This window comes from Agelaius tricolor, unplaced genomic scaffold (genome assembly GCF_023055355.1).
Source record: "Agelaius tricolor isolate 1412-34295 unplaced genomic scaffold, bAgeTri1.0.p SCAF_14, whole genome shotgun sequence".
Classification (NCBI taxonomy): Eukaryota; Metazoa; Chordata; class Aves; order Passeriformes; family Icteridae; genus Agelaius; species Agelaius tricolor.
Genome location: NW_027269274.1, coordinates 20,855,251 through 20,870,419, shown reverse-complemented (window position 1 = coordinate 20,870,419; position 15,169 = coordinate 20,855,251). Strand labels below are relative to the sequence as shown.

At 41.3% G+C, this 15,169-nt stretch overlaps 1 protein-coding gene across 2 annotated transcripts in view; it reads left to right on the top strand.

Annotated features, from left to right (window-relative positions):
- The window catches only part of FAM120A (family with sequence similarity 120 member A), a 48,573-nt gene that overhangs the window by 8,968 nt on the left and 24,436 nt on the right, over nucleotides 1–15,169 (top strand). For both annotated transcript variants that reach the window (XM_071440099.1, XM_071440100.1), the window contains exons 3-8: nucleotides 2,390–2,472; nucleotides 10,106–10,234; nucleotides 10,705–10,801; nucleotides 11,870–11,970; nucleotides 12,279–12,562; nucleotides 13,215–13,302. In XM_071440099.1, the coding sequence (XP_071296200.1) occupies nucleotides 2,390–2,472; nucleotides 10,106–10,234; nucleotides 10,705–10,801; nucleotides 11,870–11,970; nucleotides 12,279–12,562; nucleotides 13,215–13,302 (782 nt within the window). The remainder of the gene's footprint in view (nucleotides 1–2,389; nucleotides 2,473–10,105; nucleotides 10,235–10,704; nucleotides 10,802–11,869; nucleotides 11,971–12,278; nucleotides 12,563–13,214; nucleotides 13,303–15,169) is intronic.

The window sequence follows — 15,169 nt, the reverse complement described above, 5'->3', positions numbered from 1 at the left end:
CTGAAGTTTTCTTTGTGTTCAAAATCTTTCTTGTCATTAACTCCAAGAATTAATTTGAGAAATGCTGAAAAAGGAAAATCATCCTCAAAGTTTCAGTTTCACATTGAACAGTTGGAGATGCCTGAGGAATGACTCTGAACTGTGCAGTTAAAAAATTGATCTCAATGGCGAGTGATTTGGGATTGAGTTCTGTTCAGGGATAAAGTTTCTATTGAAATATTCCCTCAAAATATTTTTCTGACTGTATCAACAAGGCAAACTTGTAAAGATTGCTTTCAGATGAGGTTCTGTGTGCACTGTGGTTGGTTGGCTTGGTTTACAGTTTTTTTTTTTTCCTTCTTACAGTTCTCATCTGGAAGGGGTTTATAGTTGTAGCATTGTAATATAAAGGGTATTCTTGGAATGGGTGGTTAAAATGTGGCCTGGATACTGCATCCTCCAAGCATGCTCTTAAAAATTTCTGTTCTAATTGCTGCTGATGTAAACAGGGAGTTGAATTGGGTTATTTTGTAACTTTTGACTCAAATACTTCAGAATAATTTTTAAAAAGATAAGCACCCAAGCTTCAGCAAGTAGAAAAACAAATCCAATGTGAGATACAGGCTCCAATTCAGTGAACTCTTTAGAAAGGACAGCAACTTCAATTAGTATCTAATTGCTTTAAAAAAAAAACCTAAGGCATACACTAAAATAAGCCATTAAATCGGGAAAAATCAATATATGTTGAGTTTGTTCAGCCAGGTCAAGAAATAGAGGTTGCTTATGTAACGCTGATCTCTTTCCCACTGTGACAGCACTTTGTAACATGTTTAGTTATGGAATCCTGTTCTGCTCCTCAGTAAAATTTTAGAACTACATAAGGTGAGTACAGGCATCACTTCTTAATTGGACCACAGAAGACACTGCTGCATTTCAGTGTACATGGTGAGAATTGATTGAACACTGCCTATATGTGTTCTGGGGGATGAATTAACTGCAGTGACAGATGGAGACCAAACAAAATTGGAGTTTTGGTGGAAGGGAGAGAGGCCCTGACTGTTTTAAAAGGTAGCATCTGCAGGAGTGATTGTCAGTTATCACAGAATTGTCCTGCTCTGGCTACAGTAGATTTTTGCAGGCCTGTACTAGAAAGACTGTCTAATCTTACCTTGACCAGATTAGTGAGTGTGGCTGTTATATGCAAACTTGTTGAATCTTTCTGATGTGAGATTAAAGTTTAGCTCCTAATGAAAAAAAATGATAACATCTCCTTGCTGGAGATCTCAGTAGTGGGTGAAGTATTGATTGGACACAAAGACTTTCCACTCTGAGAGGACGTCTGCTTGTCACCAGGCAGCTTGCCTGGCTTTGCAGGTTAAGAAGCATTAAGAGCAAACTAGATGATTTTACAAACAAACTACCAAGAAAGAAAACAATTGTTGTAATATTCAGAGAATCTTTTCGTATTCTTTATGAACAGTGCATTCACTAATAAACTGCTGCTCCATAAAGCCAGGTGTTGAATAGATCCTGAAGTTTTCTGCCAGAATTGTGTTAACACATTCTGTTTAGCTCTTTGTAAAGTTTGGGTACACAGCCACTGAACTCCCTCAGAGGTTGATTAGTTACGTCTTTGATTAATACAAATGTTTTAAATGCTTCCTAGTAATAATTTTTTTTTTGAGTGTGATGTGCTTTGGAAAAAAAAACCAAAACAACAATGTAGGTGGTCTTCCATTAGGTATGAGCAGTGTGGTAAATACAGTCTCTTATCTCTGTCCATGGAAACAACAGAATAATTTCCCAATTCCTTCCCTGTTGACAGCCCAAGGTCCCATCTGACCTGGTCAGATCATCAAAAGACACTTCAGGAACTGGGGATCTGCTAAGTGTCACTGGAGCTGCTGGTGTTCCTGAGAGTTAGATAAACCTGGGTCCGGCCTTGCTGCTTGACCCATGCTTGCACAGTGGAGCAGAGTGCAGGTTGCAGAGGCAGCTCCCATGTGGATCACTAATGGCATGTGCTGGGCTGCAGAAAGGCCTTACTAGCATGTGTCAGGGAGCAACAGAACAGGCTCTTACTCTCTTGCACCTGCAGTGTGAAATCCGTTGAGGATTTCCTAATAGGACACACTGGCTTGAGGTGGACTCTGTGTTGTGCCTGGCTCTGTTGCTGGTGTAAGTGAACTGGTTTCATGGAAGAGTGGTCCTCAACACACCAAGTAGCTGTTGCTGCTGCAGCAGTAGCATGCTAATTAGGTTTTTCTGGAGTAACAGAATGCTATCTGCAAGTTTAATCTGTTAATCCTCTTGATCAGGAGTTGAGGACTGACTGCAGATTTGTTTGCTGTATGTAGAAACCGTGTAATGTTTTACAGTGCACTTAAATGAGTTCTGCATTATGTTCCAGGTAATCATATTCTACCTGATGAAGATTTGGCTTCCTTTCATTGGAGTTTACTTGGTCCAGAACATCCACTAGCTTCACTTAAGGTACAAATTTAATATAACTAGGAGAAATTAAGCTAAAATCAATACTACTGGTTAACTAGAGCAATGTGATAGCTTAATTGAAAGCAGCTCTGCAAGGCCTTTGTGCTCAGTCACCCTAAAGTGTCCCAGTGCCTGGCTGCAGAGGTGATACCTGGGGTCATTGGCCTTACAAGGCTAAACTTAGCCTGTGTGATCCCCCTCAGTGCCCTTCAGCTGTACAAGTCAGAGCTCCAGTGTGATTTGGCTTGCAGAATGCAGCCTCTTGTTCTCCTCTTTCTTGAAAAGGAGAGTTTTTTGTTTTGTCATGTTCTTCAGCTATCAAAAATAATGGGCTGTATATCTTTCTAACATCTTGTTTTATTTTCTGCTGCTCTGAGTTTTTGTGTAATAATCTGTTTTTGGTATTTAAAGTGTAAATATGCTGGAAAACCGATTGCACGAGAAAGCTAAAGTGGCCTTTGGTAGGTTTGGAGGGGGGGAGTTGAGACAAGTAAATTGCCTGATGCTCTTAGTTTACAGCATGTGTGTTCTGCTGCTTCATCACACTTGCCTCGTGCATCTGCCAAGTAGAGGGCTATAAAAGGGAAACTGGACACATCAGAGAATGGGATCATAGTGACCTTTCTCTCTGCCACGACATATATATATATATATCTGCCTTTCTCCTAAGGTGTACCATGTAGCAAATAATCTGCTTTTTGTAAATTCTGTCAGACTGCTTAGTTATGTCTACAGCAAAAATAGATGGGTTTTTCCCCTTCTGTTCTGGAAGTTTATTAAGCCTTGAAAACTTGTTTTGCCAACGGTAGAATTTGAAACAAGATTCCAGATTTTCAGCAGAATTTTCAAGGCTTGCACATGCATTGCTTAGTGAACAGCTGTGACATTTGATGTTACACTCATCCTCTATTTTGCTGCCGCTCTGGTGTTTAGAAAGGTAAGTGTCAGCACATTCTAGTGGCAAAACAAAGCCTGCATGCATGTTTGCTCCTTCCTCTTAAAGTTTGAGGTGAAAAAATGAGTGAGTGTGCCTGTATTTTCATTTTTTATTAAAGAGGTTAAAATGTAGCAGCTTTTGCCAAGTGTTGGTAAACTTTGTGGTGATTCTTTCCAGTGGTCTAGCCTGAGTAGACTTATTTGTCAGTCAGGTCAGATTATGACTTCAGACACCTAGACCTTCTGGAAAGCCCTCAGAATTTATACTGAATTACTTAAGGGAAAGTTAGATATGTCATCTTTGCATCTAGATGTACCTGTTCAGTGGAAATGCCAACTGGACTTTGTGGCTGGCATCCCAAGGAAGTGAAATATGTACTCTCAGAGCATCCTGGCCTGCCATAGGCAGTCCTCCCTGCTGGATTTTATCTGTTGGCCAATGTGGCCAGATATGAAAGCAGTTCCTGTTTGGCTGTTAAGGGTTCCGTGAAAACTGCTGAACTGTGAGCAATGCAAAGTCCCAGATGAGTGCCCTGACTGAGGAAAGACTATCACAACACAGGATTTGTTGAATTTCATGGCAGCTTGCTGGCCATTTGTTCAGTGCACAGCCCCAAACTGAGCACAGCACCTCTGTCTCCTGCCTCGCAGGGCTGTTAGGTAGAAGAACATATCTGCAGCAAACTAGTCTTCTTTAGTTACTGGTAATGGAACAACTGCCTGTTTGTTTCAGCTTTAATTTTACAGTGCTCATGGTTTGAAATGATGACTTGTTTCTGGAGCTCTTAATTGAGTTGAATTTCCTTGACATGCTAGTATATCAGTGATGTCACCACAGCTCTCTGTAGGGATATCTTCAGTGGAGCTGTGCGCAAAGCAATATTACTTGTAAATTTTATGAATGCTTAAAAAAACCTAAAAAACATTTCTATTAACCACAAGGCTGATAGCAAGGAGTAGTTTCAGAACATGCCCAAAAAGCACAAGTCTTCATGAAACCTCAAAATGAGGGGGAAGTTGTTGCGTTACCCCAGGATGTCCTTCTTGGGCTGTGCTTACAAACTTTGTTTTGTTGTGTCTATTTAGAGTCACAGCTGAGTGTTCTTCATGCTCAGGAACCAAGGGCTTCAGTCCCACACCTCATTCAGCTCAGGATTTGGAAAGCTTTTTCTCATTGTGTAAAGATTTTAATCTTTTGTCTTTAGAGCAGTATGGTCTTGAGCATCAAAGCTGACAGATTCTGTTCCAGTGGCTGGATTTGTTGCTTTTCAGGGAGAACTGTGACAGTTAATAAAATACAGTTTATTTCCTGCATTCTCTTTCAATCTTTTATTATGCTGTAGCAAAAGAGGTACTTTTCCTGCAAGAGAAGCTTTGCCAGTTCACCAGTGAAAAAGGATAACTTAAAAAGAAACTACCAGCTTTGCTGGTAGAAATTGCTGGGTCTCCCCTGGAGTCACCTTGGGGAGGGGAAAAAAATAAACCAAAGGAACCCCTACCTCTGTGTTTATTGGAGGGGTGTTCATCCAGGAACAGCTGAGTAGAAATGGGAAGATGGGAGGAAAATTAAAAGCCTGACGGAAGAATCCATACCTTAACATCTGGAAGGAAATAAACCCAAGAGTCAGGACAAGGTCTCTATGTGCTGGATGAAAAGACTTTCAGCAGACACCAACAATTTCTGTCAGCTTAACAGAACTGGGAAGATTCCATGACCAAATATAAAAAAAAAGAGATAGGAATTGCTGTTGCTGCAACAGGGAGAAAGAATCAAAAGCTGGCTCTGTGACCTGGTCTGAGTCAGGATCTCATTTGCCCAAATGTCCCTGTGGAAAAATCCCATCAGAGTGCAGACCTGCACTTGAGTCCTGTCACCTACCTGAGGTCAGAGTTCACTAAAATGACCACCCTAATCAGGGGTTTGAAACAAGAAGAGTTGATAGATTTTCTGAGGAATCATCTTATTGTTAGACCTTGTTTGTAAACCAGCATTATCTTACCCTGCTTTTTATTTGTGTGCTTTGAGATTTATCTTTAAGACAAAGACAATTTGGTTCTTATTCTGGAAAAACTGGTTACAGTGTGGAGCTTCAAGATCAATGTGTAATACTGTCAGAATGAATTTGGGAGGGCAGTTTCTTACCTTTGGAAGGAATTGGTGCCTATTTGGGAGCACAGACCATGGAAGAAGTGCTGACTCTTCATTCACAAGGTAACCTTAGAAACAAAGCTTAATGCAGTCTCCCTTTTAAATAAGAAGAGTATGCAGGGAAACTCCATTTCCTTCATTGTTCCATTTCAGTGGAGAGGCAAAGATGCTTCTAGAAAGCAATCCAGATTATGCAGGTTAGGCTTCTTCTCTGAATCTCTCTCGCAAATTCCCGTCTTGCTGTTTGTTGACTTCCGAGGGTGTTTGCCAGAGGGAGACCAATATTTGAAGTAGGTGCTTAGGTAATTTGCTGCTTCTCCGATGACAAAGGTGACACTATTAGGATATACTTCAAGTAAGTGCCTTGTTGTTCGTGGGGTTTTTGATGCTAAGGGTCATCATAATGCAGGTCAGAAAGGATCTCAGGAAGTCATCTAGTACAGCCTCCTGTGAAAAGCGTGGTAAGAGCAGATTGCTCAGGGCACTACCTAGGCTAGTCTTGAAAATCTGCAAGGTTGGAGACTGCACAGCCTGTCTGGGCAACCTGCCCTGTGGTTTCATGGCCCCAACAGTGAAGATGCTTTGCCTTGTATGCTGAGCCCTTCTTGTGTCAGGGTATGTCTGGTGTCTTTTGCTCTTGCACAGCATACTGCTGTGAAGAGCTTGGCTCTCTGTGCTCAGTTACCTTTCTGTGGGTAGTGGAAGGCTGTATTTACAAAGCTTTGTTTTTGCCACACTGGATAAGCCCCATTCCCTCAGCCTTCTCCAGAGCAATTGCTCCTCTCTGACAGTCTGGGTGGCCTGCAACCAGCTCAACTGTTCTGACACAGGGCTGGAGCCGCAGACAGAGTGCAGTGCTCTGGAGTGCATGTGCTGTGCACTGAGGAGTGGGATCCCTGGCTCTGCTGGCTGTGCTCCTGCTGCACAGCCCCGGGTGCCCCTGGCTCCTCTTCAGTCTGCTGCGTCTTCCAGCTGCAGGTCCCTTTTGGCACACCTGCAGCCTGTGGAGTAGCCAGGGGTTATTCCTGCCCAGGTGCAAGGCTTCACTTCTATAGCTATAGAATTTCTCTAGGTTCCTGTTGGCTCATCCCTACAGCTTGTCAGGGAGTTCTGGATGGCAGCCCAGCCCTCAGGTTCGGAGTGTGCTGGGCTGTCCACGGGTCTCATGAAGTCTGTCTGTGTCACATCTTTGGCTTGTGGTTCTGCTCTCTCCTTTGCGTTCTGACATAATTCATGTTCCTCTTCATATCTTCAGCCTTTTCACTCACCAGTGGAAAAAAGATGTTCCCTGTGTGTTCCCTCACAGCAACCGAATGTTCAAGGTCTCTTTTTTAATATTTTGAAAATGAAACTGAACCAATTATCTGTTTCCAGCAGGCACAGTAGTAAATGGGGTGTTGATTAGTCTCTGCAGGCTTTGCTTCCTGAAGACAGTGGGCCGCTGAGGTGTTCCCAGAGCTGGGGAGCTTTTCCCAAGTGTAGCTTAGGTACTTCTACACTATCCTGATCATCCCGTGGAGTTGTGCTTATGTGAGTCTGTTCTCTTCCAAAAAAGCATTTTTGCAAGTTTATTTTGTCAAACACAAGACATTTTTATCTTGCTGTTTCTATGTTTGTAATGCTACTCATTTTGACAAATACCCCTATAGAATTCATTGCCTTTCTCCACTTAGTCTTTTCAGAGTGCACAAATAAGTGACCTGTGATTTTTGTCAGTGCTCTGTCACAAACTGAAGGAGTCCTTTTACAACTAGCAAAGAAACTGGCCTCCTCTCAGGTGTAAGCTCTCCAACCTGATTGCCTGCAAGTATGGCACCGATCCCCATGTTTGCCTTCCAAAATTGATTTTCTGTGTTGTTGCTTGTCTGAAATGTTTCTCTAGAGGATAAGGGACAAAGTAACTCCTAATAAGAAATTGGTAAAACATGCTGCTGCTTTTGCTCTAAAATGCTTTGTGTGACGCTGAAAGTAAGTTTGAACCACCAACACATGCTCTGTAACTTCTGCTGCAAGTCTGAATTTCTCCTAGCCCTAACATGCAGTAAGACTTAGCTTGTATTTTAATGCACACAGGATTAGAAACATTCGTTATGTTTCAGTAGAAGATCTCCATTTTAGATTTCTGGAAAGTTCTGAAATTAATAGAATGATATTTTATTCTTTAATATCAGGAAAGTACTTTTTATTTCACAATTTTCATTTCAGAATTTTGTATAGCATTGGTCATGATATTCTTAGTTTTGAGGATGATCTCACATCTGCACTGGGTGTCTTTGCAATAGAAGAAAGTCCAAATATGTGAGATGTCTCTAGGTCTATAAAACATACTTCCAGAACGTCTCACTTCAGGATTTAAGAGTATGCTCTAGTGAGATCTTGAGGCTGTTTACAGGCAGCTCAGTGGGAGCAGTATGCCAAGTGAGCCCTTGTTAGGCCTCACTTGGGCTTCAAACTTCCAGCCTTTAGCTGGCTGTTAGTGCCAAAGTGATGTGATGTCTTCTTGTGATGCCAGCTTTATATGGTTTATTCAAGATTGCCATCATGGAGAACACATAAATTAACGGGAGATTGCTTACTTCTGTCATCCGCTGTATTTCCAAGCAGAGATTGCAGGAACACTCAGGGAGCAGCGCAGGCTTTCTGCAAGGGCTCTGCAGAGAGCACATCCAGCATGACACAGCCATTGAATGATTCAGCTGTTTCAGAGATGGGTAATTGTTACACATAGGAGGAAAATGGGAGGTGTTCAGCAGCTGACTTGGATTACCAGGGAGAAGAAAATCTATTCCTCCTTCTGGCAAAATGTGGGCAAAAGTTCATCACCAATATTTGTGACTCTAAACTTACATGTGAGTGTGATCTATATTTAGTATTGTTGTCTATATTCACTAGTGTAAACTTAGATTTTAGTATCTGAGATAGAAATAATTACCCTGCCACTGACTACACCAAACAAAACTGTTCTTAACTGTCCACTTTTCACAAGGGCATGGACTGATAGAACATGGGGGAATGGTCTTAATCTGAAGGGGAGAGCAGGTTTAGGTTTGTTATTAGAAAGGAAATTCTTCCCTGTGAGGGTGGGCAGGCCCTGGCACTGGGTGCCCAGAGCAGCTGTGGCTGTCCCTGGATCTCTGGAAGTGTCCAAGACCAGGTTGGATGGGTCTTGGAGCAGCCTGGGATAGTGGAAGGTGTCCATGCCAATGGTAGGGGTGAAACTGGATGGACCAGGGTCCCTTAACCATTCTGTTTCTTGGTTTAATTTAGGCTTCTAAAATATAGAGCTCATTTCTGGTAGAGAATGGCCAGATATAGAATGTGTATCCTGGCATTTGTAAAGAGTAGACATTAGGAGAAGGAAATTAATAAAAATGGGTATCTGGCAAGAATTCCATGGTCTAAATATGAAGAGAGCAGTGTAAGAAATCATATCATAAGTAGATCAGATAAGGGCAGGGAAGAAAATAATCTCATATGTTAGACCCCATATAAAATGAAAAGGAGTTGTGATATGGGTTTTAAATTTGCAAAGATAAAACTAACAAAGTATTAGTCAGAATTTTGCATAAATGTTTCTGACAAGTCTGAATTGCACTGTTTTCTAGTAAAGTGTGATCTCTCTGTGTACAATGCAGTAAAGACTCATAAAGATTTTTTAAATTTTTTTTTTAATCTTAAAAATAGAACTGTTATATGGTAATAGTCACCTCTCGGGTTCTGAATCACTGAATTTTGCAAACAGATTGAGAGATGTTAAAAGCAAAAACTTAGCGGCTCCTATAGGCCCAAGAAGAGTGCTTCAGAATTGTGCAGAGCTTCCAGCCAGAATTTTTAGAAATTGCTCAGACTTCCTCTAGAATGTAGGACATGTGTTTGGAGACCTCTTTCCTGTCTGTGTGAGCCTGTGCAACACTTGGGGTGGGAGCAGAAGCTGCTGATAGTTGAGGAGTTCTTCAGATCCAGCTGGCAGCTCTGCTCCCTGCCTGGAATTCTGCAGAGGTCCAGGATGGTTCCTTGGCCTGAAGCTTCTGTTCCCCACAGAGGATTACACAGGGCACATAGGAGCAGCCATTCCCATAATCATAAGCCAAGACATAATTTATTTTCAGGAGTAACCAATTGAATGCTGAGGTGGAAGTCCAGGGTTTCCAATGGGTCTTTTTCATCAATTCTACTATCACTTTACACTCAGAAAATAAACTGTGTTAAAATATTTCCTGGCATATGTATGTGAATGTATGGTGAAGATTATAGTGTATGATGAATTAGATGAAGCATTTTGTACTGGAGGAAATGTGCAACTAGAAAGCAGTAAACGAATCAGCATTGTTGACATTTGTTGTTGGAGCTGATACTTAACCAGCAGGTTTACGTAGAGGTGAGTTGTAATTGTGTGAGTCCCTGTTTAAGGTGAAATTTTAAAAACAAAGTGGAAGGCCCAGAAGGAGCTAGTACATGTGGGCACAGGGAATTTGTTGCAGGTGCTGTCAGTAGAGGGGGTTCAGCTGTGTGCCCTGTTCCCTGCTCACGTGCCATGTTTGCTCACAGGTACGTGCTCACCAGTTAGTTTTACCGCCGTGTGACGTAGTGATCAAAGCTGTAGCCGACTACGTCCGCAACATTCAGGACACCACTGATTTGGATGCCATAGCAAAAGATGTTTTTCAGCATTCGCAGGTAAAGTATAAAGCCAAATGTTGTCTTGTTTTCTTTTTTTAATCAATTTTGCTGTACATTTGTGTTGAAGAATTGCACTTGATAAAATAGTGATTTGATCAGTTGATAATAGGAATCTCTTGATATTTGCAGTGGCTCAGCTGTGCTAATTTCACGTTCCGTGCTTTCTGAGGGTGAAAATACTGCATTTACCCTCAGTGCTTTAAATTCTTGGTAACCAGAGGGGGTTTTAGCCTAGCTGTGTGCACTGTCTTTGAGAATCAGCTGTACATGAAGACTAAATGTTTAAACTTTACCCTTACATGGGTTGATACAACATTTCTTGTACTGGAGCAGTGCTGCAGCCCTGGAGGGTCCATAGGCATTAATTCTGAGATATGGTACATTATCTACTGTAAAGCCCTGTGCTGACCTGCAGGTGACAAACCTGAATGTGCTTGTGACAGATTTTTTTTTTTTTTTTTTTTTAGTCTAGAACAGATGACAAAGTTACTCGGTTTAAGAGAGCAGTTGCTTATTACTCGGCAACTAATAAACCTATGCCATTTCATCCACCACATTACCTAGGTAAGTAATGACAGCAACCATGCCTTTTGTTTTAACTAAAACCTGGGGTAACCCTAAATCAGAAATGGTATCGGTGGCAGCATCTTACAAAAATGTTTATATCTTCTGACAATTCCCATTGACCTGCGAAGATGAGGTTTCAGAAGAAGGTTTTCATAGAATATATTGTGTTCTTGTTCCAAAAGAGAACAACCTGGATTACTTTTCTTCTTGGCTATTGCAGCATCCATTCTGGCATTGGGACTCTTGAGAGAATGGTGCTGTGAACAGCTGAAGTCTGGTGTCCACTCCCATTCATGAGTTGCCATTTCTAGTTATTAAAATATATTTACTATTTCTCACTGGCCTTGCTGACATGTTTTAGAAATTCCTTTATAGTTTTTTATTTTTTGGTGTAATAACAAACCTGCTCAAATTGCAGCTACACATTGTTGCAGTGTTTCAGATTATTCTCAAGGCTTAAAAATTAAAATGTGTGATCACAGGATTTCCTACTCATGCCCTAGTCTTAACACTAAAATGTCATTTTAGCTGAAATTTTCTAAAGATCTTCAGTTACCATACTAGTACAGTGACACAGATTTTTCCTGCTCTTCTGGAAGGTGTTGGGGTGTCTTGATTTACTTCCAAAGACATGTATCAAAGGGTTAAGAGGCTACTCTAGGTCAGATATTCAAATGACAAAATGCCAGCATTCTATATCTGTGTGATGTTGGCAGTGTCTCCATTATGACATGTCTTGGGGTTTATTTTCTTGTAAGCTACCTTTGATTCCCAGACAAAATAGGAATGTGCAGCAATGAGATACAAAGATCTGAAAGAAGGTGAGACACATAAAATACACTTCACAAGCTACAAAGTATTTCTGTTGAAAGGTAAAAATGAATAAAACTGACTTAAAGGCATAGGAGAAAACAGTAATGCTAACAGAACGAGAATAAATAAACCATAGAAGCAGAGGGACAAACAAGGTAACATTTGTGTCAAATACTGAGTGTTTTCATGAGTGCTTGGGTTTTTTTCATTTTTTTTTTTCCTTCTCTTTTTCCCTTCTCCCGTGCAATACAGCAGCCAGACCGAATCAGTTTGGTATGCCTGGGATAGTGCCACCATATGTTCCTTCTCAGATGCTTAACATTCCACAGACCTCACTACAAGCAAAACCTGTGGTAAGTACAGCTTCTACCCTGCTCCTTTGGGAGAGGGCAGCTGTGGGGAGAGGTCTGCTGTGCTCAGCAAACTGGAGTCCAGGTGGGAAAGGTGTAGCCAGCTTTTTCAGTGTGGGCAGTCACTGACTGAATTTTAAATGTGAAACTAAAGTGATGCTACAGCCTCTGGTGGAACCGTTTTTGTGGATGCTCAAGATGGCTGAGTTTCAATGCGTACATTTGGAAAAGGCCACTTGATTAAAGAATGTATTTTGTTTTAAAAGCAAAGCCTTAGCTGCCTTCACTCAAGAGAGATTCCTTTATTTTAGGCCCAGCAGATGTCCAGTCAGGGTGGGGCCCAAGGCCAGGGTCCATACCCATACAGCCTCTCTGAGCCAGCCATCACCTTGGAAACAGGTGGAAAAAGTCTGTCTGAGCAGAACAATTACAGTAACATTCCTCACGAAGGAAAACACACACCATTGTATGAACGGTCTTCTCCAATAAATCCAGCCCAGAGTGGGAGCCCTAATCATGTGGATTCAACCTATTTTCCTGCCTCTTCTACATCTTCGTCCTCTGACAATGATGAAGGCAATGGAGGTGCAGTGAAGTAAGTTTCTCATGAGGATATTTGCTTACTTAGCTTCTGTTAAAATGAATTTACTTTCAAAATAGTTTACCTGTATCCTGAAAGTAAGAATCATAGAATTAATCATTGAATACCCTGAGCTGAAAGGAACCCACAAGCGTCACTGCAGAAATCTGCAAATCAGTGATATGATAGACCTTAAAAAGATAGTTTTGGGTCACTGTGACTGCGGACAGGTGCATTGTTCAATCTCATCGCTTTGTTCCTTAAGCAGGAATCCAAACCCAAAAAGTGTTGGGTGTTTTTCCTCTTCTGCCCTTAGGTTTTATTGAGAGAATAAGGTTTTGGTAAATGTCATAAACCCTTCCAGTCCTTTACTTTACTTTGTATAAAAAATATTCCTGCTTCACAGTAGAATTCATTAAAATTTCAGAAGCTGTAATCTACAGAACTTCACTGAACTTGTACTGTTTACACATCTTAAATTTGAGCATAATGTAATGTGAATGTCAGATTTTTTTCCAAGACTCCTGCAAATGGACATTTATAATAGAAAGCATCCCTTAAAATCAGAATATCTTGCCCAAAATTCCAGTCACAGACACCAAGGATTTATTTCACTGTCTCTCAAACTGCATTTTAGCATGATGTTTTTCTTTCTGTTGTCCTTCAGCCATGTCAGTGGGAACAAAATAGGCTGGGAAAAGCCAGGAACCCAGTCAGAAGGTCAAACACGTGGAGAGCTGGGAGACCAAACAAAGGTATTTCCTTAAATTCACATTTTATTACTTTGTGTTAAAGCTTTCCGGCAGACTTGGAGGAGAATTTTCAATATTGATCCATAGTATTTAGTGCAAACCTGTACGCTTTGTTAGTTACAAAACAACAACTTTGGAATAAAGGAGGAAGTTTTCCAAGGACATTGTAGCATATACATAAATACAAACATGAAATACGATGGTTCAGAAAATACTACATACAAACCAGGAACAAATCAATAACTTTGTTTGGCCCTTAGCCAACAATCTCACCCTCAGATGTTGCTTTCTGGGCTTCCAGTAGTGCATGTTGGAATTTTAGGAAGGAGTGTGACAGTCTGAGTGTCCATGGAGTCAGACTCCATATCCTGTAACCCACAGTGGAGTAAGCACAGCTCTGACACCATCAGTGTCAGCCACAGGCACTGCAGGTGCATTAGGACTCAGCTGAGGAGTTAGAAGTCCTTTATAACTGCATGGTAGGAATTTCACATAATACTTGTAAAGTAGCTCCATGGGGCCAGTTAGTGTTGCTGTTTAACTCAGTATGGGCTAGATAGCCCTTGATAAAGATTTATCATTATTAAATTTGAGATTTCAAACCATGTTCAAATCAAGAACATGATGATCTCTATTCCAAGTTTGATCTGTGTTTGGAAAGAACATTCAGAGCATTTGCACTTAATATCTGTGTCTTAATGGTAGAGCTGTACACCAAATGTTAACTCTGTCAAAAAACCCTGATCTTGAGTTAGTTACACTGTGAGCAAGCAGAACATTTTCCCTGTACTTTTGGCATGGGAATTCCAGTAAACTTGGGCTTTTGTGCTTAAAATATCAAGTGGATGATTTCATCCATCAGGAGTTATTATTTCTGCAGACCGTGCCTGTAACTGTGTCTGCCTGGGATTAGTCACTGTATGCAAATGCTAATTTGACCTATTACATTCCTTTCTTCTCTGCTGGGCTGGGCCCTGTGTGCAGCCCTGTGGGTCTCCCAGCCCCAAGCATCCTTTCACAGAGACAGTCCCTACACTGAGCCAGAGATGAACGAGCACTCACTAAGCTTTCCAGTAGATGTATGAACAGGCTGACTTAAATGTATACAGTTTAATGTAATAATGCTCCTGAGCTTTACTTGCCTGTTTGTTTTTGATTATCAAACCACTTTGTCAGCCCTCAGTAGCTGGAGAAGGCAGAAGTATCTTTTGAGCACAAAAGGAAGGATTGTGAGTACATTTTGTAAATGAACTAATTTTCCTGGAGAGGTGAAACATTAATGATTGAGAAAAGAGGTAGTACTTCCTTAAGAAGTGAAACATTAATGATTGAGAAAAGAGGTAGTACTTCCTTAAGAAGTTGCCCAGAGAAGCTGCCCCATCCCTGGAAGTGTCCAAGGCCAGGTTGGACAGGGCCCAGAGCAACCTGAGATAGTGGAAGGTGTTCCTGCCCATGGCAGGGGTGGAACAAGATGGTCTCAAAGGTCCCTTCCAGTTTGTGATTCTGTGAAGATTTCAAGTGAGTGAGCTATGTGATTTTCTGAAGTGCTGAAAATCCAGCATGGGTCAGGCAGGTAGCAGCAATGTTGACACTCCTTTCACTTGACTTAAATGTCAAAATTAAATGTCACAAAACAGTTATCTCACAGTGTGAATTCTACATGACAAAGATAAGCTCCTCTCATTTGGCTGGATGCATATTTCTAAAGACAAGAATCACCCTTTAACTGTGGTGTTTCCTCAGCTTAGGTGTTGGAATATTGCTGGAGCAGATGCAGAAAGAGCCTGGGTACTGTAGTCAGGGAAAGCATTGGTGTCATGTGAGGGTTTTGTTTTCTTCCCTGTGTGCCCCCAGCAATTGATAGTTCTGT